Here is a 26,849-nt window from a genome sequence, read left to right as displayed (position 1 = left end):
CCTTCTGCCCCAGACAGAGCCTTCATCCTTGCTTGCTCTCCCTTAAAGCTTCAAGTTTGTTTTCTCTTGGATTTAAAAGAACTCTTCAGTTTGTCCTTGAATAGTGAATGCAGAATGCTGTATCCAAGAAAGATTATTTTAATGAAGTTAGGAGCTTGAAACAGTGTGAACTGAGAATTTCAGTGCAGTGTCATTGACTGCAGCCTTTGGCATAGGGAACAGCTGTAATCCTGGATGTGGTGTTGCGCCTCTTCTGTGCCTTATACTTCGTGACTTTCAAATAGTCTGTAGCATGTGCAGGGTTGGACTGAAAATATGCACTGGGAGAGGGACAATTAACTTGACCAGAAGTTTCTTTTGAAGTCTTGGAAAGCCTGGTTTATTTTTAGTCCAAACAAGCAGGCAAGAACAAGTTTCTTTTAGATTATTGATCTAGCCCATGAGGTCAAGAACATTTGAAGCCAACAAGGACTCAATTAGTCACAAAAAGGACATTAATATGCTACATTTCTATAATCAATTTATATGTAATAAATAGACATCATTTAAATAGTGAACATACTAGGTTTGTAAGTTTTTAATAGCAATAATACTAAGTGAAAGATGGATTCATTAGATGGGAAGAGGAGTCTGACTTTTCAAAACAAAACACAGAAGTAATTCTTAATTAGGAACTTTTGCAGAATTTGTTTTGCAAAATTAGAAGCAAAGCAGTAGAGCAAAGAGTAAAAATAAGTCTAGAAACAAGTGTTTTTCTGTCTCTACAAATATTTGGTTCTAGCCAGATACGAACTGACAAGTTTTACTTTTGAGAAAACAGTCATAGACAGTAAATGTTTTATAAACAGGGCAATATACTGCAAATCATGTTAAGATCAATTTAAATATAGTTAACAATGTAAACTGAGTTAGTGTTATAAAATGTTGAATGAGTTTTGTAGCTGCCTCTAGCAGTTATAATACTGTATCCCTCTATAATACTGTATCTTTATCTGAAATGCTCTTCGAATTGTATTTACAGTAGAAATAACTTTTAATAGTTCTAATTTGTTCTGCATGTATGTCTCATCAAAGTCAAATTATATTAAGAGATTTTAAATCTTTGTTTTATTTTTCTCTGATGCTTGAGTTCATATTGCACTGAATTATTTTGGAAGATAAAGTGATAGTAGAATTTACTGGAGAAGAATAGTCTTGTCTTGAATATGTATACACTTGTCTCAGCAAAGGAACGTCTGATCTATTTTTAGCTATGCATGCTTTGATAAAGAGATAGGAGAAATTAATACCCTTTCCACTTGAAAACCATTAGGAAAAGCTAATGTGGAAGCTAAACAGGAAAAAAAGGTTTCATTGAATGTTTTGCAACAGTACATGAGAGTTTTAAGGACTCATTTTGGAATATGTAGAAAATATTAGAGATTATGTCAAGTTTCCTGGCATTTTTTCAAAACAGGAGGTAGTGATCCACTGGTTCCCTCTGCTAAGAGGTTGAGTGTGTCCTAGGAGAAGGCGGAAGACTGAATTATTTATGGAAAATACAATTTTTATGGAAATACAATTTTGACACCAGGCCTGGATTTCAAGGGCAGAAGACCGACAGGGATGGAATTCCCAAGGGAAGAGGTTGAGATGACGTTCTGGTACTTCCAGGGCTGACATGCCGGGATGAGGAAGGCAGGTGGAGCTGCCTAACCCTGTGCTCTGAGCCTGGAGGCCTCAGTCTGGCAGTGCTCCAAAAAGGTCTTCAAAGGAGAGAAGAATGTAACAATTCACTGGCTTGCAAGTTACTGGTTAACTTATGGTGAAAAAAATCTGTGCTAATTTTGGCACTGTTTTTTTAAAAAATTAAGATAACAAACACAAATCTTTTTAAACTATGATTAACCAGTGTTCGTCCTAGTGCAATTTGTGAAATGGTGTTAAGCTTACAGAAGAATTTATTTGTAGGGAAAACTGTACTGAACACTTCTATTGCAAATGCAGATAGAGCCTGAATAGTACTTCCCATGCATGAAACAAAGGAGTAGGATTGCTTCATTTTCACAGGAAACATAAGAAAACTTTACAGAGGAGATAAACAGGGCAAAAGAAGCTGGTTTGCAGAAGGAGGTCCTTCCTTATTAAAATCCAAGGGAGATTTCAAGCCCTCCACTGGAAGGCAGTGGAGCTGAAATGGATGCATAATGCTTGACAAAGAATTTTGGATGGATTACACAAGAAACTGGAGCTCGCTGCTCTAAGAGAACAGTCACTGCTACTTGAAAGCCCTTCAGATGGGCATTTTGGGTGTCTGCAGTCCCTGGCAGCTCTGTTCCATGTTCCTGGGAATGTTCTGGAGGGTTTTATAGGTGGTTTCCCCCTCTTCATCCTCCACATTCTATCTGTGTGTTCTGGCCTTTCGGGAGCAGTCTTTCTGCACGGTATCGTGTCACCTCTGGTAGGAGCACGCAGAGGGGAATGAATGGATAAGAAGGACTTTCAATCTCTTAAAGGTAACACAACTGTACAATCCTGTTGGTTACTCGGATATTTTCCAAGCCTCGTGCTACATGTCCTCGGAGGATCTCCTATCCCCGGAGGAGCTTTGCCCGCTCTGGCTCCCCCGGGGATCCCTGCCTTTCCCGGCGTACCGGGGGATGCACCCGCGGGATGCGCCGGGCGGGGCCTGTCCTGGCCGCCGCCCCCGGCTGGTCCCGGCGGCCGCTGCTCCGTTCCCGGCGGCGGGTGGGCCCTGGCGGCGCCGCGGCGGGATAAGAGCGGGCACGGAGCGGGTAAGGAGCGGCTCTGCCCCGGGGTGCCGGGCCAGAGGAAGGAACCGGGCACGGGGCGGGGGGCTCAGTCCGATGTGGAATTTTCTCGGTAGTTGAGGCACAGCCACGAAGTTCTGCCTTGAAACGGGCCGGTGGATGGGGCTCTTTTGTTTTGGTGTTAGAACATGGTACATTTAACAAAAATATTTGGCTCCTCTTCCTTTTTTTAATTTCCTTTTTTCCTTCCCCCCCCCCCCCCCCCCCTTTTCTCTCTTTCCCCTTCTTCCTTTCCTCTTATTTTCAAGTAGAAGTGGGGAAAGGGGATGGTTTTGCCCAGGGGTACCCGGGTCTTTGAATCGCGACAGAAATCGGGAGGGTTTGGGTGCCGGGCATCCTGCGGGATCACGTTCCCATGACTTTTGTCTTGTTAGGGAGGAGACCGGGGCAAGCGAGGAGTGTTTTTATTTAATAGTCGAAGTGAATTGAATTCCTGGAACCTTTCTCATGTTTTCTAGTGGTTCGGCTGATGATATTAAAGTATGCACGTAGAATCACGGTGTTTAAAAGCGTTGCTGCAGAAATGTCCCCCAAAAATCCAGCCGGGGCGCAGGGCTTTGGGAAAACACACGGAACGGATGCAGAGGCTGTGCTGCGCAGGGCTGGGATGTTTAAACTGCACTGACCGTGTGTCCCCCTACTGCAGACCCGGGGATGGAGTTTCAAGGAAAGCGTAAATGAGAGGGGAAAAAAAAAAAAGGTATAAAATATCCCCTTTCTGGCTTTAGGTAAGTGCTCACCGAAGCGGGGCTTTGCAGTAAGGTTTTTTTGAAGGTGCAGCTGCCCTGATACTTGCGGCGAACAAGTGTGCCGAGAAAACTGCTGACTAAGCTGTTTTTCGGACCCAAGCAAAAGTTACACAATTCTGTGCTTCCCCAGTGGGGTGGTTTTTTTTTTTTTTTTTTTTTTTTTTTTTTTTTTTTTTTGTTTGTTTGGTTTTTTTTGTTGTTGTTGGTTTTTTTTTTTTTTTTTTTTTTTTTTTTTTTTTTTTTTTTTTTGGTGAGGTGGAGAAACCCTGACTGATTTCTCTGCAAACAGGACTTAGATTTTTTTGGGCCGAGTGGTAATGACTGACTGGGGAGGAGGGAACAGAAGTTTTTGGAGCCTGAGGCTTTTAAACATGAACTGTTCGTTTTAGTGTTAACTCACTTTGCCCTGTCTGGAAACTGAGACTCATTGTTCTGTAGCTGTGAAAGAAGAAAAATCAGTAGCTGAAGACAACACTTTATGTTGTTCGATTTGTGCCACGGGAGAAAACGCTGTGAGGAAAGATTAGCTGCCTTCCTGCCTCTGTGTGTGAGTGGAGGAGAACTGAGCACTGTGCTCTTTAATCAGTTGTGGCTGAGTTCAGGAGTAATTTGTACAACAGGGAGCGTGGCCGGAGATCGTATTTACCCGATGCTGGAGTTGTACATCACACCCCTGGGAAAACCTGCCCCAAGGCAGGTACGAGGTTCTTGCTTCATGCTCGGCTTTAATTGTTTTCCTTCTCCCTCATGAATATGTAGTAAGTGCTATTTTCTATACTTCAAAAGTTATTAGGGTTTGTAAACTTAATGGCCCAGCTTGTTGATGGTCTCTGAATAGCAAGTTAATGTGGGTTTGTAAGTTAATCTGTGTGTGGACATTAACTCCAACTTGAAAACAGAGATGCGCTGTCCTGGGCAGTGTTTGACTTTGTGTTTGGGTAAACAAGATCCCTCTAGTCCACCACTCCTTTTCTTCTGGTTTTGATTGGTATAAATACAAGCTGACGTCTTCTGCTTCAGAAAAGCAGGCTGCCCATGTGTCTGTCTTAAAAGGCTTTTGGAGAGGAACCCAAATGAGGCTTTTTTTGGTGTCTGTGTTATGAGTTACACTTTCTGACACGACTATAATCAGTTGCTATTAAAAATACTCCTGTCTAAATAAACAAGGATAAAACTGGCACATCCTCTCCTTAGTGCTAGTATTCCTGTAAGGCCTTAAGGCAGGGAGAAGGGGAGTATCCCACAGCTGAGGTGAGAGCTGTTCTGTCAGGAAATGTTCCTGACCCATGTCAGACAGTACTTCTCATGTTTAGAAGACCTCTACAAATCTTATGGATTATACTTCAGAAAGGTATTGCCATGTGTTTGTTGGGCACTAAAGCATGAGGCAGTTTTAAAGGCAGATATAAAAGCTGACTCAGAACTAAAACTAAATTTTTAAAAAAAGGACTATTATGTTGTTCAGTAATTTTCCTAAATACAATATTTCTGTTAGCTTCCCTACCTTTTGTTACTCACTCTGAGATTAGTGGCAAGAATTTTGAATTGTTCTTCTGTGCTGTGTATTCTTTGTGGCACTTCATCCCTCCCTTCCCTTGGACACTGCAAACACTAGCAGAGGACCAGGCTTAAACTTCTTTCTGACCACAGCCAGCTTAATATTTTGATGTGTAATCTGTGTGCCAAAGTACTCAGGCTTTTTTTTTTTTTTTTTTTAAATACAGAGAGCTGCTTAATCCTATAAAAAAAAGAAAAAGGCTGTTGTTATTACAGAAGTAGGACAGCCACCCATAACTGCATTTCTGCTGCTTCTTAGTCCATTATAAATCTCTGTCTCTGCTCAGGCAGAGAAGAGAGGGAGATGTTTGGGATGTTAAAGTACTTGCCAGAACCCTGTGCAGAGCTGCCGTGACCAGAGCACTTATGTGGGATGTGCATGTGTTCCTAATAATAACATGTTTCCTAAACACAGTTAAAAATTGCTTCAGTAGATGCAGTAACATTCCATTAACTTAGTGACCTGCATAAGTACTGCAAATAAAAGTAGATTTATTTTCCTGTCTCTTGTAGGCCAGAGCATTTTTTTTTTAATTAAAAGAACCCAACAAACCTTCTGTACAGTAAAATGTCAGCTGGTGTCAACAAACAGTTTATTGCTGTCCCTTGGCTCTCCAAAATCTGCCTATGGAGTGTCAGCTCTGCCATCACTGTGGTGATGCTGAAGAGGAGTGTGATTCAGAGGATGAAGCAGGACTAGCCCAGGGCACTGAATGTGAGTGGGCCCTGTGGGAGTTGTCTTGAACACATGACAGGGACACAATGAAATGAATTAAATATGATTTACCTATCTTATCTATGCAGATAATGGGAAGAAATTGGGTGCAACAGCAAAGATCAAAAACCAACCTTCAGCTAAAAAACTTTTAAGGGTCACAGGTTTGCAGTGAGCACTTTCTAACATTAAAGAAACAAAGAAGTTTTCACAATACATGTCTTGCATCACACCTCTTGCACACAAGTGATGCGTCTTAGAAGGCACTGTAATATCCAGAAAGGAAGAGAATAAAAACACCGAGTAGTTGATACTGATTTCATTAGGCTTTTTGTTATTTCTTCTAGGAAAAAATGAGCTTTCTTCTGTTAGACATGTTCACTAAAACATAGAGAACCATTTTGTAGTTCTCAGGATTTAATCCGCTTCTAATTTGAGCTAGTAAAACTGTTCCTACTGTGTTTAATAGCAGACTGTGTCTTCCTGAGGGTTTTCCTGGCCATCCCATTTGCCAGCAAATGGGGCATAAGCAGGGGTCCACCAGTCTTCTCTGTTCCCAGCCTGGAGCCCAAAGATGCACAGAACCACGGGCCACTAGATGTGTATTAGTGAGAACTGGCACAGTCTGTCACCTTCTGAGATGGGGAGTCTGCCCAGTGGACAGGAAAATGCTGGACATCCAGGATGGAACTCTGCTGGGCATTATCTGCAGGAACTGACTGAGAAGTTAGAACTGATGTACCTAAGAAAGATGCTCAGACTTTTGTGGAGTACTGCTGTTTGTAATTCTTACGGATATGCCAGAGATAAATGTGTTTTTTATCACTTTGGTTACATTAAAAGGAAAAACAAACAGAGTTCGAAGTGTACCTGTATACAGCTCTTCTTTATGTACGAGAATTATGCAGAGTTTGTGGTGTGATGTAAGATGTTATTTTATCTTCCTGAAACAAAATAGTTACATGTAGCTGTGGCTTGGGAAAACTGTTTTTTATGTTAGAAAGTGTTTGTTGCAAGCCTGTGATCCTTGGATGTTTCATAGCTGGAGGCTGATTTTTGCCTGACTTCTTTCTCTGTGCTGTTATATTCATTGGTTCATGTGTTCTGTGAGGTGTCTGGATATGGGCTGAGTCCGAGCAGGTAGTGCAGGACCTGCTGAAAGAAACCTTATCGTTCCCCTCAGGTGAGAGAGGTGGCCTGTGGGGCAAGAGGACCTCTGCTGCTTTTTGCAGCTTCAGGTTTGCATTCCAATATCTTTCCTGATGGCACTTCAATTGGATCTCTATTTTAGTTTCCTTTTTTTTTAAAAAAAAAAGTTATTTTTAGTTTATTCTATTTAGTTTATGTTATTTCATTCTGAAAGTTATGTTCCTGATAACAAGCTCTGCAAATAAATCCTTGAGAGGAATGACGGTGCAGATCCTAGGTGGCTTTGTGGCCGTGATTTGTAATAATCTCTCAATCTCTTCAGGAAATACCTTTGATTTGTCTCCATAAAATCATGCAGACACCTCAGTAAAATGTGTCTAGCTTTTCTGCCTTGGTTCCTATTCCCCACTAAGAAAACAGTGAAGGACAAAGCTGATGTGACTCACCCGTGGTGATGTGACTGCTGGAGCGGGGTGAGGGAGGGTGTGGGAATCACGGCTCACTGTGTATGGGAAGAGTGGTGGAAGCTGATGGTGTTACACACAAGACCAGGCATGCATGATTTGTTGTCTTTTTGAGGCAGTTTTGGAATGACTTCACATCTGAGTGTTAGGGAAGGACTCCCAGAATGGATCTGCACATGAAAAGGAGTTTTTTTACAGTGCGTAACAGCTGAGGTTTGCATGATTATCCATGGCAAAGATGGGAATTTTTTGAGTTGCTGTGCTGAATTTTCACGTACAGTGGAAGATCCTCACTATCCAACCTCCTCCTCTTGTCAGCAAGAAGAGCTACTTCTTTTGGGAGGATCCACTTCAGCCGCAGCTGAGCAGGCTTGAACGGTTACCGGAGATGTGACTCTGGCTGCTTTTCTTTAATTTTCCATTTGGGAGTTTCCCATAGGTTTTCCCTCCTGTGTGAATCTCATATCAGCTCACAGCATTTTAAAGCATGAGGCGTGACCCTGAGAGGAAGAGGAGCTGGAATTTCCCCAGGCCTCCCTTGTGCAGTGCATGTAGGATCTGTTCCTGGCTGGATTATGGATGCTCTCCTGGTGTGCAGGGACTGGCAGTGCTGTCACCATCAGTCCCTGACCTCGGTGGGAAGCCCCCCACACCCCAAACCCTGTGACATCATCCTCACTAGAGAGCATTTCAGCCTCTGCCCAACCCTTTTCCCTGCCAAGGAAAGTAAGTGTTGTCTCTGCTTGGGAATTGTGATGGGTTGTGTTGATACCCTTAAAAATGTTAATTTTTTCAAGGTTGTGCCTTCAAATACCAACCACCTGATTTGTAAACCCCCCATGACCGAGGCAGGAACAAGCAGCAGTGAGAGGTGTTTGCAAGAGCTGGGCCTGCCTTTGCTCTGGGGATGTGTACACTGTCAAAAGCTGAAAGCTTTAATTCTTCCAGCTCTTGGGGCCAAGAGCAAGGAATTCCAAATTAAACAGATTAGCTGCAAGCTCTGAACTTCTCCCAGCTGTGCCTATGCCCCAGAGAGTGAGCAATGTAAATAAAAGGTCACATTGCACTTTGAAGTCGGTGTATTTTTGACTATTACACCAGTTCCTTATTTTCTAAAACGAGTAATGCAGTGGGAGACTTACTCCATATCCCAAATATAAGAAAATGCCAAGAAATTCCTATCAGCTGTAGCTTTTGCTTATGTTTATTTCAGAAGTTTAGACTGCATATTTTTTTTATGTGTATCTAGGATAGAACAAGCAGAGTTAAATAGAAGTGCAGGCACATGTAGTATCAAAGTAAAACTTGAGGCAAATCATCATAAATCAAGCAGTATTTTATGTAGAAGTTGTGCTTCAAGATTTTTTTTTTTTGCAGAGTTAAGTAACAACCAAAACAGTGACACAAAGAATATGGCTGTAAAACACAGAGATAAATCTGCCATGTTTTACTTGGATATCACAAGGGCTTAGAAACATTTAGGGCGTTTTATATACCATATGTGCTTTATTGCTTAAACTGCAGAGAATTTGTACTTCCCTGTGGGACTATTGCACTCTGTGGCAAAATGCTTGAAGAATTGTCTGAGTGTTTGTACAAGGAACAGCAACAGCTCAGGGTGTGGTTATGGGACAGCTTCACCACAGCGTGCACAGGATGCAGAGCTTTGCATTAAATTTCTATATGGCCTGTATGCAACACACGACCTTGCTCCTGGAAATAAAATTGATGTATAGTAGTGTATGGGGTCCATAGTTTTTCTGTGAGGGTGGGAATAAAATGACCAGGGATATCCACAAACAGAGCAGCTCATGTGAAGAGCTCAGCTTATTTTGAAGGGATTATTTAACTCTTGTCACACTGTTTGCAGATAAATCTGGGGGGTTTTTTGAGCTTGGAGCAAGTAATGAGGCTGTTGTGTACCCAGTAAAACCCCACTGAACAAGTGGCACACATAAGGTTTGTTCTTGGGTGTTACAAACAGAATTTGTTTAGAGGATGTGTAGCTTAACAGTTCCGGAACTGGGATGGCCTCTGGAGCTAGAGAGGCAATAAAGAATGTATTTATAAAATTATGCTTTTCTGTGTGTTGGGAGTGTGAGTACTGTCTATTAAACACTGCATTTACTTGCTCTGTGCTTTGCAGATGGGAGATGTTTCCCTGACGTTCCTCATTGCCTGACCCCATGCTCCTCCAATATTTTAAAAGAGGACCTTTGTGTTTGAACAGAAGGGGATGTGCTGGAGGGTTTTAATTGGTGTAAAATTTTAGGGAAGACCCCTGAGAGTGAGATGTGCAGGGGGTCCAGTTGTGCACTGTGATGCTTCAATGCTGCTGCTCTGAGAGAGGTGACAGAAGGCTGTGCTGTCAGCGTGGTGGGGGCACTGCTGATGACACGTCAGCATCCTCAGCTCACTGAGGACCCAGGTGCATCTGGATGAAAAATACCAAAGCCAATACCTGGAGTGACATCTTCGAGTGAGTAGGGAGTTATTTATTATTAGTACTCGGTGTAGGAAGAGGTAACAATATCCCCCAGCAAGGCAGGAAAGTTGAGCCGTATTTTTGCTGTAGATTTGATCTGGGATTTCTGAAGCAACAAAGGACCCAGTGATAGCTACAGCCTATGAAATGTCTCAATAATAGGATAGGATTTCTCTTCCTTCCATCCTCAAGGTATTAAAATGAAGAAATTAAGCTGCAATGACTGCTCATTAAATGCTGAGGGACTGTGTTAATTTGAAAAATGGGAAGATTGTTGTTACGCAGAAGAGGATGAATTGAAATGAGTTGCCACTTTTGGGTTCACTGGAATTAATGCACCTAGGATTAACTGTTATTTCAGCCAGCTTTTTTATTGCAGTTTCAATATTCTAAAAATGGTATTTCCTGCCTCATATCTCAACAAGATACCACACGTGCTTGTAATTTAAATGTCACAGGCCACATAACATGTGTGTGATCAATGGTATCTTGTATCATTTTCCTTTTACCCAAAGCATCTAGGTTATGTTTATGTGGGACCCATGGGGGACCTTAGCTTTTTCGAGGCAAAACATATCAATCCTGAAGCCAGAATTTTATTTTGATTTCAAGGAATAATGTCTCAGTTCATAGGAAGGAATCTGGAGCACGGTTTAGGACAAAATAGAAATTGAAAGCATTATTTTATTGCTTTGTGCAGACGTAAAAGAATCAGAGAACGAGTGATGTAAAGCAGCTTAAGACTGATTTTTTTTTTTTAAATACTAGATGAGTGATGCTATCCTTAACACACAAGAGGGTGCATTTCCGTTTATTAGCATGATGTTATCCAGTCAGCTTGTAAAAATCCATTTGGGCTTTTTTCCTCCATTCCTAGTAGTCATTTTTGGGGATCAGTGAGCATCAGTAGGGGAACCACTATCTATTTAATGCTTTTTGCATGTATGTTTATATTATCATCAGCATCTTTTTTTCTTTTAAAAATCTCCCACGTAACTGCAACAACAACAAGAGGTGAAAGCTACAGCCTCTGACAGGTACACTGAGGGTATTGTGGCTGCAGGGGAAAGTGGTTTTTTCCAATTTTTCCATCTGGGAAAGTGGTTTTCTTCATTGACACTTACTGACTGATGTTAAATGTTTGGCAGGTGGAGTTCAAACATATTTTTGTTTTGTAACAGGAAAAAAAACCCCTGCCAAATTATCTGCAACATCATATTTTAAGAAGGGAATAGTAACAGACGGGGGAAAAAACCCCCAAACATCTGGGAATAATAAAGGACACTGAAAAACTCAATTTCTAACAAGAAAGGGAAACAGTCTGCAAATGTGTTCCTTATTGTAGACGCTGGATTTTATGATTTCTTCTCCATTGGTGCATCTCAGTGTTGTGTGATTTGCCCCTTGAGCATGGCTGTGGTCACACTGGAGGGTTGTGGCAGCATCCCCAGAGCCCCTCTGCAGAAAAAGGCTTCTCTCCCATCCACAGTGTGTTTTTTCTCTCTCTGGCCATCCCTTGTCTTTTGTAAATGCCAGAAGAGTTTTTAATGGCAGCCTTTGAGGCTGTTTCCTTATGCTCTCATGTCTACCAGGCTGCCCCAGTATCCCGGCTGTTCCAGGAAAAAGCCACGTTCCAAGTTAGCATCACATGAGCTGCTCTTAACAAATGAGGCTTTGAAAACAGGGCTGAAAACTTTGAAACTTCAGCTGTAGAAATAATTAATGCTGAAAGACCCATGGTGGCAACCAGAGGGAGTGAAGGGTGTGATATGGGAGGAAAAAATGATGACCAAGTCAGAGACCAAATAGCTGTGATTTTTCTTTCCATTGCTGCACTTTATGATGAAGTGATTGTGTGGGTGAAGGATACACTGGTTGTTGTGTGTGTCTGAACTATGATAGTAATTTGTACTTGTTTGCTCCTTTTCTCTCTCTCTTTCTGTAAGTGGTGATTAGAGTGCTTATAAAATAACTAGCATAGTGCAAATATTTCTCTGAACAAAAAGGTCGAGAGTTCAAAAACTAATGAAGGAGCAGAGTTGTCTGTTAAGAGCTCTCCATTGCTCAGAGTAAGCAGACTGTGCCACGGTTTATGGCACTTTCTTACTGGCTAGAAACTGCCCCAGAAATAATGGAGTAATGATAAAAAATAAAGACTTGTAGCACAAGTTTCATTTGGCTGAACTGTAGCATGTTTAGAAGTGAACTGTTCTCTAAATGTTACAGATGAAGAATGGCTTTTATGGTTATGTGATTCTGTAATGCTGTGCAATTAAGCAGCCTGACTGTGCCTGTCTGTGCATGAAGGGCAATAGCTTTAAGTCATCATTAGCTGACCTTAATTAACAGAGTAATGTACATGCAGGTGGTTTTTGTCTACATGAACTCTGCCTTCCTTGTGCTTTCAGGCAAATGTGGATGTGTTCTGACAGAACAGGAGTAACTTTCTATCAAATGAGCTATGTTTATATGTGCCCCCGTGGTGTTTCATTGTACTTGATTCCTCCTCAGGCATTGGCAATTTTTTGCTTGCTCCCTCATCAGGCAGGAGCAGTGGGGAGGAAAAACTTTGGGGACAACATGCCCTGCATAAGGATGCAACGAGCATTTAAATTTCAGCGCACAATTTAGAACCACAACGGCAAGATTAATGGTTTACTGGTTGCAGTCCTGCTCGGAGGACATCCAGCTGAGCCCTTTACCAAAGACACTTTGTTTGATGAAGTGTAGTTTATTAATTGGTTTAAAGACCTGTCCTTTTTCCAGGCCAGCAGCCAATTCAGTGCTTGGCAGATGTGACTGTTGTTACTTGGCTTTGACTTGTGTTTCATCAGCGTTTTGTCTGCGGTGGAGGCTTGCAGTCTACTCAGCAGGAATGTACCGCTCATCCTTAGGCCTAATTTCTTGTTTATGTGTATAATGCCTTTCCAATGCTTCCTTATAACATGCCCAGTCTCCAAGAGTGTAAGCCTGGGTTGAAGGAACTGATGTAGAGAGATTCCTGCCCAGGTCTGGCAGGCATCCAGGATCTGCCCTGATGGCAGCAGCATGTGTACCTTTGCCATCAGCACTGAGTTGCTACAGCTTTTCATAAAAAAAAAAAATCCCCTCTCTTCCTCCTGATTCTATTTTTGGAAACAGCTACACCATTCTTAGTAAAATTCTGGTCTTTTTGATGGGGGAAGGAGGGGAAACCTTACCCAGAGCAGATGCCCAGTGGAAAATTTTGAATATGGAGAATCTCTGTCCATATTTGAAATGATGCATAAGCTGTACAGTATTATGTTGTCTAGTACGAAGCTGAAAATATTATTCAAGCAGTCCTGTACTGCTGTGGGGCATTCTGCTCTCTCTGATTGAGAGGCTCTGTACATCAGATGCTCGGAACAGCTTGTAGAGCTTAGAACTCCCTTCAATCCCCAACCTGGGAGAGCAGAGGGGATTCACAGGCAGTTCATCTGTTTCTACACAGCTATCTCAGATTATGCATGCAAAACAAAATACACTGGATTTGTGAAATGGTTGCAAATTTGAGCTTTTGATTTGAGCTGTGTGATTTGAGTTTGATTTGAATCATGTTTGTTGTTTCTTCATAGATGGCTTGCGGGTGATGTGTTGTGCAAGTGCCTTGAGTTTCTCCTACAAGATGTGCTCTCCAAATCCAGCAAACTGGGTCACCTTTGATGACGAGCCTCTCTTCCAGTCACCCCAGAAACTGGTTGACAATCAGAGTAGTTGCAAACCAAATGGCCTTAAGCTCAACCTGTCCGGTGTTCATGAGTCTTCAAGTAGATCATCCTCTACAGGCAGCACTCCACTCTCATCCCCTGTAGTTGATTTCTACCTAAGTCCTGGACCCCCCAGCAACTCTCCACTTACTACACCTACCAGAGACTACCCAGGAAACCCCTGCATTCCAAAGTCTGGGATTCACATGCTTTATCCCATCCCTGAATGGCCATCAAATGTTAACCCTCCTTCATCCCCTGGTATTTGCTCATCCGTAGCCTCGCAGAAACCAAGCAGCCTTCCTTTGAACCCCTCACCTAATGACCATCCAGGTAAGACTTTGGTCTCCAAATCAGCAGAAGGAAGCCCTAACCCACCAGGAAGCTGCGAGGAGCTGGTTCCAGGACACTTCCCGTATTTCCACAGTGACTGTGGTTTTTCCAGTCCTTTTTGGAAGGAAGGGTGCTCCTTCAACATGTCGCTGGCTAATGTTAGCATGCACAGGAAGGACAAAGTGCTTGACAGGAGTGGCTGTCATCCTAGAGACAAAGAAACGCATCATGATCAGAAAAGCCTCAACCAGGGCTCCTTCAGTTACATCTGTGAGAGGCTTGAACACCTGCAAGCTGACAGCTGTGAGGCTGTGGAAAACCCACCCATCTCCAGCACCCACACGTGGCACAAGCTCTCCCCCACCATCCCACGCAGCCTTTTCAGGAGCCAGAAATCAGATGGGTGGCCGTTCATGCTGAGGATTCCTGAAAAGAAGAACATGATGTCGTCTCGGCAGTGGGGCCCTATTTACCTGAGCATCCTGGCTGGAGGAGTGTTGCAGATGTATTATGAAAAGGGCCTGGAGAAACCTTTTAAGGAATTCCAGCTGCAGCCGCAGTGCAAGCTGTCGGAACCCAGACTGGAGAGCTACAGTGTCTCAGGAAAAATCCACACTGTGAAGATCGAGTGCGTGTCTTACACGGAGAAGAGGAGGTACCACCCCAAAGTAGAGGTGATCCATGAGCCGGAGGTGGAGCAGATGTTAAAGCTGGGCACCACTGATTATAATGACTTCACCGATTTCCTCGTGACGGTCGAGGAGGAGCTCATGAAACTTCCTACTGTTTCCAGACAAAAGAGGAATTATGAAGAGCAAGAAATGACTCTGGAAATAGTGGATAACTTTTGGGGAAAAGTCACTAAAGCAGAAGGAAAACTCGTAGAAAGTGCGGTCATCACACACGTTTACTGCCTGTGTTTTGTGAATGGCGGTGCCGAGTGTTTTCTAACCCTGAATGACCTGGAGCTCCACAAGAGGGACGAGCGTTACTTTGAGAAGGAGCAGGAGAAGAAGTGGATCAATATTCTCGACTGCCATTTCCATAACTGTGTCAAAGCACAGGAATTTGAGCAATCACGGATTATTAAGTTTACGCCCCTGGATGCCTGCAGGCTGGAACTGATGCGTTTCAGGACACGCTACAATGGGCAAGACCTTCCCTTTTCTGTGAAGGCTGCAGTGGTGGTTCAGGGGGCATACATTGAACTTCAGGCTTTCATAAACATGTCTTCAACTGCTCAGATCCTGACACGTCTACCCTCTCTGAAATACTGTGAAAATGTTATGATACGCTTCCCTGTTCCCACACAGTGGATCAAAGCACTTTGGACCATGAACCTCCAAAGGCAAAAGTCCCTAAAAGCGAAAATGAATAGAAGAGCATGCCTTGGGGCTTTGCATGAGGTTGAATCTGATCCTGTAATCCAAGTCTCGGTTGGAACAGCAAAATACGAGAGTGCCTACAGGGCTGTGGTGTGGAAGATTGACAGGCTTCCAGATAAAAATTCAAGTAAATAATTTGTGCTATGGGCTTGGGTGTGTGGCTTCACTGGGTTTATGCTTGTGTACCTCCATCAGCTGTTGTGGTTTGGGTTTTTATCTGTGGGATGCAGTTGGTAGAAGCTGGAGTAATCTTTTAGGAAAAAGAGGATACAGAATTACCAATTTCTTTAAACCATGTTTTTGTAAATTATTTGATGGAGGCAGATGTACTGTTAGTCATGTCAAGTGTGTGGTATCATGGAAGCAGAGCTGATCATTCTGAGTAATTGTCAAGTCTGTAGTAGGAAGGCTGAGGGAAGGGTTTATGCTTCCCATGTACCAGCTGGGCAATGGGTGGGATGGGAAGCAGAAGTTGATAAAACCATTTGTTCACCCAATACCACACAGCTAATAGAGAAGGTGGTATTGTCACTGCTAGGTCTTAGCTTTCTGGCTTCTAGAACATTTAAGAAATGGTAGGTAGGATACAGAACTAGAAGGTGCTGTGGTTAAATTTGTTGTAGGAAGGCAACTGTGCTTTTGCAAAGGCTGATTTCTATCACCTCTTTCATGGGTTTGTGCACTGAGATTGTGCATTCATGGCAATAGCTGCACTGACAAAAATGCCTCCCACTTTATTCCCATTTCTTTCTGGTGGTGGTACCTCACTGAAGACTTGTAGCAGTAAAAGCAGCTATGTTTTTAATTGCACACATGGAAGTAGTTAATTTGCTGTAATTTAAAGGAGAAAATATGACTTTTTGAAGAAAAAAAATTGTGTTCAAAATTCCAATTTTTAGTCATGTTATCAGTACCTTTCTAAAGACATAGTACTTTTCTAAAGGCATAAAAATTTTTGAGGAATACAGTATTCTGCTTCAAGTTTTGTAGAGTGAAGGCATTTGATCCTTTGTTTGATCTTTTGCATTATGTGTACCTGAGGCTTTGGGGGATCTGTGTAAGACAAGGGCACCTGTTAAAGCATTTAATGGAAAATATTTGTAAAATCTGTACTGTGAAAAAGGGGGGTAAGTGTATGTTACTAACATATGGATTGTCCTAGTCTTGTATTATCCTGTCTGGGCTAACTGCCTCTTTAAAATGTCCAGAAAAGATTTTACCTTCTTAAGTCCTGGTTTCAGGCATTCTGTTACTAAGCCAGGACTAATGGTGGGGGAAGAGCAGTCACAGAGAGAGGGAAGTGAAGGGCATGGGCTGGGGGGACTGGAAAGAGGACAGGGAGGGCAGAGGAGTTGATAGAGAGATGTAGAAGAGTGAGAAGGTAGAAGAAGATTCTTCAGGTCTTCAAAATCCCTGTTCTGTGCTCCAGGTTTCAGAGATTTGCACCATGTTGCTATGACCCATGTGTTTTCCCAAGGCTTACAGGACTGTTTGGGTAGCTTTTAGTGTTCTTTGCTATTTAATGTAGGTTTGCTTCTGTAAAATCAAGTCAGCAGTTTAGGCAGTTTTAAAGCTTATAGATCTTCCCGATTTCCTGCAGTTCTTGTACCTGAAGATTTGATGTGCACAATTAACTTCAGATTTAAGTTATTTGAAAGGAAGAACTGGGTTTTTTTTGCGGCATTCCACAGCTTTACATTATTTTTAACCAGTAGCTTAAACTTCTGACATTTGAATAACTCCTCTAGCTGAGATCTGCAGAATCATTTGTCTCTGTGAAATGTTCGTGCATTTGGAAAAACATTTTGCTAGAAATACTGCCCAGTCAAATTTTAAACCTCTTTATCAAGTGCTCTGTACACAGTTAAGAGTTTAAAAATAGAGTTGTCCCAAGGCGTGCCAGAAGTCTGGAGACAGTCAAACTAACAGAAATATGTAAACTTTCGTAATGTGTTTACCGCAGATGGAAAAATATGCTGAGGATTTTGCTTTCAAAAAACCTTTGTCCAAGACTTCTCAAAAAAAAAAAAAAAAAGGAGAATGAAAGGTTGCCTGGAGTTATTTTGTGGCTCCATTTATAGACATTGAAATATGTTAATATCCACTGGATTCTACTGAAGTGTTTTCTTGGAAAAGTGCTGGCCAAGTGAAGTCAGTAGGAGCTGCAAGAAACACCTGACTTTTAAAAGCAGCCTATGCCTATTCAGATATATAGATGTTGCATTTGGAGTCAGAATTTCAGCATTATTTAAGAAAAAAAGAAAAGGAAAAAAGCAATAGGCTTTGAAGGGCTGATCCAGTGACATTTCTGCAAATTGAGTCTGTGTTTGTGAAATTGGAGCTTTGTGTAAAAGAATGCAGAACATGTCATGATTTTAGCACAGTACCAGGGCCAGACTTTGCAGTGAGCAGCTGTGTCAGCTGCTTCCCAGGGAGCAAAGGAGAGTCTAAACTGCAAAGCACTGTGCTTTAATCACTTGCTGTGTAAATTTGAGCCCTGTGATATTTCCTGCTAGGACACCTCCATCCTTGAGCTGTTGTGTAAAGCAACAGTTCTTCAGGTGATTATTTCTTCTTTCATTCTGCATCATGGAGCCACACTGAGGAAGCAGAGACTGAACAATATAGCAAGTTGGAGCTTGAGGAGGTTGTGGCTGCTGGCAGCCTTGTTACCGCCTTTGGCATCTGTGCATGAATTCTGCTGTGGGAGGTGATGTGGTTCCCAGGAACCACCAGGTGCTGCTTATTTTCTAAACTGCCCAGGTGGAAACTCAAAGCCATGGCTTTGTTAAGTGGGCTCCATCCCTTCCCAGCCATTTCCTGGCACTGGCACCACTGTGAACTGGTGCTTGGTGGTGATACTGTCCTACTCCTCTATTTCCTATGCACTTCTCCCAACAGGTTGGATAAATGTACCCATTTAGACATAGCTGCAGGAGTTACTGACTTCTAACAACCCTAATGTATGTAAATCTGTTCTTGGTAATTGTTTATGTTTTCATGTTCAAAGTAAGAGTTTTAGAACTGGACCTATTTTGGCAAAAATAGAATTATTGCACAACTAAGATAACTAGTACATTATTTTGGCTTTAATTGCTTTACTTCATGAGCCTTTCTCAGATCAAGGTTGTATTATTGCTACTTACACAAGTGAAAAAGGGCTAAACAATGTTAATAAGTGCAAAGTTAGATTATTAATTGCTTTTGATATGCTATATGAATGCTAAATGATATTTGGAATCTAGTTTCATAACTTTACAAATCTTCTGTTTGTTTGTTTTGGCTTTTTTGTTGGTATTTTTCAGAGACAGAGAGCAAGGGTTTGGAATACTTTTAGATAACAAGCCAGATTTTCAGATTAAGGCAGACTAAAATCTCTCAATTCACAGAAGTCTTAACAAGTTGCATAGATTTGCAGGCTTTCTGTCTCATAAATTAGATAGTAAAAGTTCAGGAATCTCCCCAGATTTTTCTGGTTGCCTCTCAGGAGTGGTTTGATTTCATCAGTCCAGGTGGTCATGACTCAGCAGTGCCTGATGGGCCACATTTTGGATAGCTGGGCTTCAATATGTGATCTTGAATATGTCAGAACTCTGAATATGTCACCTTAGCACACAGTGCCTGCTCCAACCCACCTGTCTTTCCACAGCACCACCGTTTCTCTCCTGGCCAACACCTGGCTATTTCAGCATTACAGTTTCTTTTGCAAAAGGATCTTCTACACACAGCCTCTCTTTCTTCTAACTCCACTGTAACACAAGGCCTGGGAAGCAGTGGTTTCATGGAGCAGAGATGACAAGAACTGCTCAGTTTTAGATGGAAGCTAAGGTGATGTTCACAGTCTTCCAAAAGGCTGGTCAGTCACTTTGTTTGATAGCTGATGGGATCCTAGCAGAGCCCAGCAGTGGCAGAAGAACTTCTCCAAAAGTGAAGGGGTGAGTACCTCCCTCTGACATTGGTCTTGGTACAAGATGGGCTGGGGGGAACCCTGTGTTTTAGGAATAGGCAAAAATGTCCAATGGAGGCTGCTCCAGAGGACCCAAGGCATTGTCCTTATCCAAATCCCAAACCTGTTGTCTCTGCCTTTGCAGGTTACTACCTAAGGAAAAGGAAGCACCCCAGAATTCACTGCATCCCTACACCAAGACCACCTCATGGCTGTAGGTCAGATGGAATATGGACCCAGAGGTTTCTTTGGTGGTTCTGGATCCCAACTATGCCATGTCGAGCAGGGAAACCTTCAGTAACAGCCCAAGAAGTATGGCTCATCTATGCCTGGACTCAAGTGGACATCTGTTATCCAACATTTACCATCCAATATCTGCCCAGGAAAATTCCAAGCAGTGGTTATTTCTGTATTCCATTTCCCAGAAGACAAAATAATTTGCTAGACAGTTTTCACTGCTATTTGTTTCTTCATAGGCCTCCCCCCCAAAAAACCCCAGGAAGATTCTGAATTTGGCCTCCAAAAGCCCTTAGATCTATGCTGGTTGCATTTTTCCTCATATCCTTGACTAACCACAGCTCCAGAGGCAGAGAGTGCCTTTTCCCTGGCCAGGACATACCATGTCATCTTGGTGCTGCAATTCCTGCTGTCCTCCCTGGGATGCTTCACTTGTGGCTGGCACTGTGCAGTCTGTGCAGCCCAACCCAGCAAACAACACAAAGAGCAGGTCATGTGAATTTGTTGCCAAGCTGCATCCTGGCACTAACCATGGGAGAGGAGACCAGGCCCTGGGAGCCAAAAGGATCTAGTTCAGATGGGATGACATCTTGCAGTGTGTCTCTGGAACAGGATGTTTGTTGTGGTGTCCTGTTGCTAGGATGATGAAGGATTCAAGGATGGAGAGGCCCACATCAACAGAGGCTCATTCCACCATGTCCAGGCAGTCTGGAAGAGGGACTGTGGACCAAGAGACTGTTAGTGCAGGAGAAATGGCTTGGACACAGCAAGAGGTGACCAGCAGGAGATCATGGACAAGGCTCACAGAGGTGAGAGAGGTGCAAAGATCTGCCTGTCCCTGGGTGCGTGAGTGATGAAACACCATCTCCTTGCACTTGTTCCGTGCTCCAGCTTCATTCTCAAGATGTTGGCAGGTGGCTGTAATCCTTATTTCTGACTTTGATCCCTCCTCTATTTCCATAATAAAATCCCTGATGTTACAGTTCTACTTGTCTCTGTGTTTTGTGTTGTTGTCCTGAGACTTCAGCCACATGCTGCACACGCCTGGCATGGCACTCCTTGCAAACTGGGGATCTTTGTGCTCCAGAAGTGAAGTGTGACCTCTCCTGAAGTGGGCCAAGAGATCTGTGTAATGTTACAGGGAAAACCTGCAGCACAAACAGGCACCCAGCCCAAGGCTCCTAGGAGCAATGGAGATGCAGCTTTTAAATTTATTTTTACCTTACAAAATGGCTGTGAGCCTGTTGATGTGGAATATTAGCATGATTTTTCCCATGGGATGGATAAAGCTCAGTTTATGTTAACTCCTTCAGTATTTCCTTCATTCTGATACAAAACTGCTTCCTGTCACTGGAGGAAGTCAGTGCATAAAGAATGGGACGTTTTTTCCCGAACTTCAAGATTCCATTCAGTGTAATGGATGAACACCAAATATACACTGCCAGGCTTGCCTTTGACAAAATACAAGCAATCCTTTCTCTTCTTTTATTTTTTCTCCTCCCTGCAGCCAAAACATAGTTGTCTGTCTAAGCTGATGATTAAAATCCTGGAGAGAGGGAGAAATGCAGAACTCCTACGTTTTGCCATGAAGAATTTGGAGAGGATTCTTTTCATTATTTTAAATTGTATCATCCTGCTTTCACACACATAGTAAGTCTGCTGACTCCAGGTGCTTTGGGAAGCAGGCTTTCATGTTGGTGTTCCTGTGTGCCAGGAGAAGTGCTTGCCCTTATCATTGCCACATGTAAGATGCTGAAGCAAGTGATCCTTAGGATCATCCCTAGGATGATTAAAGTAATTCAGAATATGCTACGCAAATCCTGCATGACTCTGCTTTATAACATCACAGGTATTTTAGCAGTACTTTTGTTTTTTGAAGAAATGGGGTATGTTCTTTTCCAAACTAGAGAGGGTAGCATTTATCCTGGCGGGTGGGATGTATCTTGTTTGAGCAGCACTCTGAGCTGCACCTTTATCTTCTGGCTGTGGGCATACTGTAATAAATGATGGTACACAAGATAGCTGTAGTACTTGAAATAAGCACTGCAGTAAGATTTCTACAGCAGAGAGCTCTGGGAAGGGAGTTATTGGACACAGGGCAGCATCTCTGCCTTGGCTGCACTGGGACCTTCCAGTTTTTGTTTTTCTGTGGGAGTAAGAAATGCACTTTTAAGGGAAAACTGAGATTCCATGAAATAGTCTGGATTTAGCAACAAAGCCCTACATTTGTAATATTCTCTCAATGAGAAGCTGAAAGGATGTGGTAAATCTTGTGTAAATTAATATGTAAAATTGCAATGACTCTGACAAGTGTGCTGAAGCAGACAGAAAATGAACAAGGAGCCACCTTATGCCCAAGTAGCAAAAGATTATAGACAGAATAACCTTGTATCATAACATCAGTTCTGTATTTATAAAAGGTAAAGCTGTGCTCTCTTGCTAGGAAATGAACCTGAACAAAGGAAACATAATTCGCTAATGGTGTGATGGTTTTCTTTTCCAAGGTTTGGATCATCCACATAGCCTGTCTTACAAACTGGAACTGGGATCAGACCAGGAGATACCATCTGACTGGTACCCATTTGCTACTGTCCAGTTTGTTGTTCATGATACCTGTGCCTCGGGAACGGAAGTAAAGTCCCTGGGCATAGAGAGCGATCTGCAGCCCCAGAAACACGTGATTCAGAAAGCTTTTTACAATTGCCAGGTATTCTCAGGGCTATGCTTTCCATGTTTTCCTCCTCTTCTCCCTCCCTGCTACCCCATACAGTATTTGAAAAGCAAATGTGCTTTGTATTCTAAACATATCTTGCAAGTACTTTTGATAATGCCTTTGAGCACAAGAATCATTAAATAATAATTCCTTGTCTGATGAAAGATGAGACTGAAAAATAGAACTGTGAATGCAGCTTTTTTTTCCTCAGTTGAGCTATTTTTGGGAGTAGTGGTTTTGAAATCTGTTGGGTCTGGAAATATTTTGATTTTGTGTCAAAGCTTTTTTCCATGCTGTTGCTGCAGTTCACACTTTCAGTGTCCAATTATTTACTAATTCTACATGCTGATTTTGTTTTCTACCTACAGGTTGAAATTGAAAAGAAGTGGATTAGGCTTGATGGAGAAGACCCAGATAAGGCTGGCAACTGCCTAATGCAATGAAAGAGGACAGGAGGCACCATCATAGGATATTAGTAGGAATCAATTTACATAGGAAATTCCATTGTTAGAAGAAGCGCAGTGACCTAGTTTAGGGTAAACAGTCATTGAATTTTTTTTAGTGCTCATGGGTTTGAGTCTGTAAATCAGTACTCATTTGACTGGCCTGCGTTCAAGTAAACTTCCTGTCATGGGAGTCCTGGTATGAGTAAGGTCTCCTTGTCAGAGTGGCAGGATGTGAGCACTTCGTTGACTGATTCTAATGTATTATTTTCCCGTTGTGGACCAGTGACTTGGGAATGATCTCATACTCTGTATTGAAACCTAATGGCACTACTCAAAGGGTTCATGTCACTTGGGCATATAATATTTGGTAGTAAAAACTTCCAGAGTGCTTATGATTTATCAGCACCTATGTAAGGTCCAGAAGGACAAATTAAATTTTTTAGTGCTGTTTGAAAACTGAAGTCCCTCATGTTTTGGCTCTGCTTGATGTATGTGAGTTGAACAAGTCCAAAAAATATTCTCAACAAGAGCCTTAATTACTGAGTTGTAAATTGGGTGATTTCATTGGGAAAGAGGGCCCTCTGCAATAATACTCTATTCTTCTGTGACTGCAACTGTTTCCTCCTCAGAACTTTATAGGTTCACTCAGAGTAATCTCTTGGGCAAAAAAACCATATAGCAGATGGGACTGAAGTTTCTGTGCCAGCATTAGACAGTTCCTTTTCACTGCTGTAGCAAGTGAGATAAGGAGTGGATTCTCAGTGAGTATAAATCAGTCCAGGCCCGTTTCATCTGATGAGGCTTGGAGAATTTACACCAGAGGAGGTTTCCCCCTACAAGCTGGAGAAAAGACTGGCTGCTGCTGTTTGCTCTGTGTCTCCTTCAGGATGCAAGTTCCAGATGTTGGTATGGAAACTGCAGGAGCTGTGGCTTTGAGTAACTTTTAAGACGTGCATGGAAAGGGAGATGTTTTCATGCTCCTGGCTCTAAAGGCATTTTCCATGGGGAAATAATGCAGGAATGGACTGTCTCAAGACACATGAAGCTGTGGTGCTTCATCAGGTAGCCTGAGCTACTAATCACTAATGTCAGTGTGTTCACTGTGTTTTCAACAAACAGTTGGCCTTTAGGAAAAGATCCTAATACTTCCCTTCAGCCATTACCCTATGTCATTTTTTGCAGGCTGTAATTCCAGGTCTGAAAAAATATGACAAATGTAAAAAATTCTCATTATACCCTTCCCCCCCCCCCCCCCCCCCCCAGTTTTCTTAAAATTAGCCTTACTTCAAACTAAAATTAGTGGAGAACAAAAATGTAGTAATGCACTGCCTCACTTTATATCTTGTGCAGCTTGTAACTGTTTATATGAACACTGTGTAAAAATACAGATAAATGGTTTCCCCAAAAGTAGAAATATGTGGGATATACAGAGGGAAAATTACCAGTCTGAGGAAACAGAAGACCATAATATGAACCTAGTTCATCACAATAAACTTTTCCCCCTATCCAGAAGCTGAGAATGAAATGGGTAATAGATTCTATAGTTTGTCCTGAGGGCAGGTTTTTTTATGGGTATTGCATTGCCAAAGCCCCAAATAGACTATTATGGTATTTGGGCTTCTCTATATATCCCTTTTTATTAGCAGATTATATTGTTATAAATCTAAGCAAGCGTTGGACTACAGCAGTGATCCAAATATGTCTCAGCTGTTGCATCCTCTGTCTGTGTTTTGACTTGAGAAGCCATTAGCACCTTCAAGTCATGTTTGGTGTGTTTTATTAATATTTAATTTTGGTTTATATTGTGCTCAGCTGAACTAAGTGGCACAGCATTGATACCAGGGCAAAGTGTTTATGCTTGGCAATGTGGCAAGCTCTGCAGTTTAGTGAAGTCCATGGTTGTACTACAGCTACAATATTTATTAACCTCTTTGCTCAGTGAGGTAGAGGAAGCAAAACATTCATTGCAATTACCTGCAGTTACCTTTGTCTGAGGCTGACTTGTTTTGATTGGCATTAAACAGTGAATTCAGTAAACCTATTAACAGTGGTTGCTCTCCAAAGCCTGTCTCGCCCAGCTGGCCCCTATTTTTCTGTTTTTAAGAAGGAGGAACCAGAATATCTCCATTCCATCTCTCTTTCATCTTAGGATCTCCATTCACAACACCTCCTGGGCATCGGGTATCTGGTGGTGTTACAGGTCCTGCAGAAAGCTGTGGCTGCTTTTCTGCTCTCAGGTGTCTGCTGTGTCTCAGGATGTGTTTAAGGAGCCTGTGTAGTGTTGACCCTTTAAGATACAAGCTATTGTTTGTCGTGAGTGGTTTAAATAATGAGTGACTACCTTACAAGTCACCATTCCTGCTAGAGAGTTGTATTAAGGTGTTGTGGTACAAATGATCAGACTTACTAAACTCAGTAACATAAAAAGGTCAAGCTACAGCTTTATCTGTGTTGCAAACCACTGGATTTTCATCTGAGGCTTGGAGACTCGTGATTAACTTTAATCAGAATTGGATCAGGATTACAGGGAATTAATTCCACAGAAATACTGCTACACGAAAGAAAGTTACTCCGTTTAATACATGGCTTTCAGTTTAAGTTTGACAATTAGTGCAGCCTAAGATTGAATAATTGCCCTGTTCAGTCTCACACTGATGTTTATATGCCATGATGTCAGAATATTTAAAAACAGGCTGCATTTTAATGAAAAAACTTAGGGTTGTCTGACTTTATCCCCTGCCATCAAATTCTAACTTCCTATTATATTGCAACATGCTAAACCAGAAATAACCAGGCTTCTCCTTTCTTCTGTGTTGTCTTGAGCATAACTTCCTGAACAAATACTCTTAACTTTAAGACTCACTGCTAACATTTTCCATGAATGTTACAGCAGCTGATACCAAGTAAACATATGGCCTCTGAATTCTTTAGATATCTGGGCTACAAGTAGTCTAATTGTGATTTTGGGAAGGGGAATGGAGATGAGGAACAGTTGCTATAGGCTGTTGTGATGCATAAGCAGTGTCCAGCTAGCAGAAGATCTTTAAATAACCCACAAGGCATTGGCATCATGTAAGGAACCAGGTCTCACATGTGTCAGATCTCTGCTTCCTGCAGTGAGCACTTGCAGTCACTGAAGTGCTTCTAACTGTCTGGGTCACTTAAGATGCTGACATTTCTCTAACATTTACTTCAGGGCAGTGTTTAGATGTTATCCGTGTTTCCTTCACAAAGGACTAGCAGAGTTTGGGAGATTTTATATTTAAAACAGAAATCAATGAGAACAACTATTTTTATAGTGTGTTTGCCTTACTTACAAAGTGTTGTATTTGCTGAAACCGACAAACTTTATCTTCGAATTAATCTTTCTTGTACTAATTGTATTACTCCAGGTAAATGGTACTTGATGTAATTTTGGATTCAAACGCCCATTGAAGTCAGTGGAAGTCTTTTAACTGACAAGGTGGGATCTGCATCAAAGTCTCTAAAAATAAGAGAGGCAAAAAAAAAAAGAAGAAAGGAATTGTGGTAATGGTCTGTGGATGATTTTTTTTTTGTCAGTAAGTAAGAAACCTGCAATGCCTGCTTATTCCACCAGAAGAGAGCACAAAGGGTAGGAAAAGAGGTGTTATTGGATGCCACAGCTGAAGCTTTGCAGTGATTGGGAACAACAGTTCTGTTGCCCCTGGCTAGCAACTCTTGAGAAATGAGGATGGTGATGCACTCCATTGAACTTGATACCAAGCCACTGTCATCCTTATGATCCTTGATTTGTTTTCTTCTGTATTAGTTGTACTTCTGTATTAGTTGTCCAAAAGTATTTTACATCTGAACACATGTTTTCACATGTTACTTTTGTTTGTGTTTATTTTACCTGGCAGACTTCTTTGCTCCAGCATTGGTGTCCATACTTCTATTTTGCATTTATTTGTCTTTTTGTTACTTAACACAGTAACTAACTGCTGCAGTTAGTAGTTCTTAGCAATAATTTTGATAACTCTGAAGCAGTGCTGTTACTCCTAATGGAAACTGTAATTTTATTTGGGTCTTTTGTCAGTATAAGTGCAAAGAAATCATGCTGATAATCTTGTAATAACATTTTGTAGATTGCATATTGATTAAAAAAATAAAG

The 26,849-nt window shown here is 42.0% G+C and overlaps 1 protein-coding gene across 5 annotated transcripts; it reads left to right on the top strand.

Moving 5' to 3' along the window:
- Positions 1–2,699: 2,699 nt before the first annotated feature.
- STON1 (stonin 1) lies at positions 2,700–26,849 on the top strand. 5 transcript variants are annotated; one of them, XR_010719925.1, is made up of 5 exons: positions 2,700–2,774; positions 13,526–15,502; positions 19,467–20,367; positions 21,066–21,208; positions 22,063–22,116. XR_010719925.1 is itself a non-coding variant. In XM_066178090.1 (4 exons), the coding sequence occupies exons 2-4, from the start codon at positions 13,540–13,542 to the stop codon at positions 22,712–22,714; spliced, it is 2,241 nt and encodes a 746-aa protein (XP_066034187.1). In that variant the 5' UTR covers positions 2,700–2,774; positions 13,526–13,539; the 3' UTR covers positions 22,715–26,849. The 5 variants fall into 5 exon arrangements, 2 of the variants coding, with proteins under 2 accessions (XP_066034187.1, XP_066034186.1); XR_010719926.1 differs by lacking the exon at positions 21,066–21,208 and having other exon boundaries at positions 22,063–22,131; XR_010719927.1 differs by lacking the exons at positions 21,066–21,208; positions 22,063–22,116 and adding an exon at positions 19,025–19,310 and having other exon boundaries at positions 19,467–19,551.

This window comes from Chamaea fasciata, unplaced genomic scaffold (genome assembly GCF_029207755.1).
Source record: "Chamaea fasciata isolate MVZ Bird 193981 ecotype frontalis unplaced genomic scaffold, bChaFas1.0.hap1 SCAF_3, whole genome shotgun sequence".
Taxonomy (NCBI): Eukaryota; Metazoa; Chordata; class Aves; order Passeriformes; family Sylviidae; genus Chamaea; species Chamaea fasciata.
The sequence above is the reverse complement of the archived record's forward strand: the minus strand, read 5'-3'. Positions and strand labels throughout refer to the sequence as shown.

Coding starts and splice junctions, on each gene's coding strand:
- STON1 (XM_066178089.1), top strand. CDS start 13,540: ATGTGTTGTGCAAGTGCCTTGAGTTTCTCCTACAAGATGTGCTCTCCA. Junction 15,503..19,466: donor GCTTCCAGATAAAAATTCAA/GTAAATAATTTG, acceptor CTGCCTTTGCAG/GTTACTACCTAAGGAAAAGG.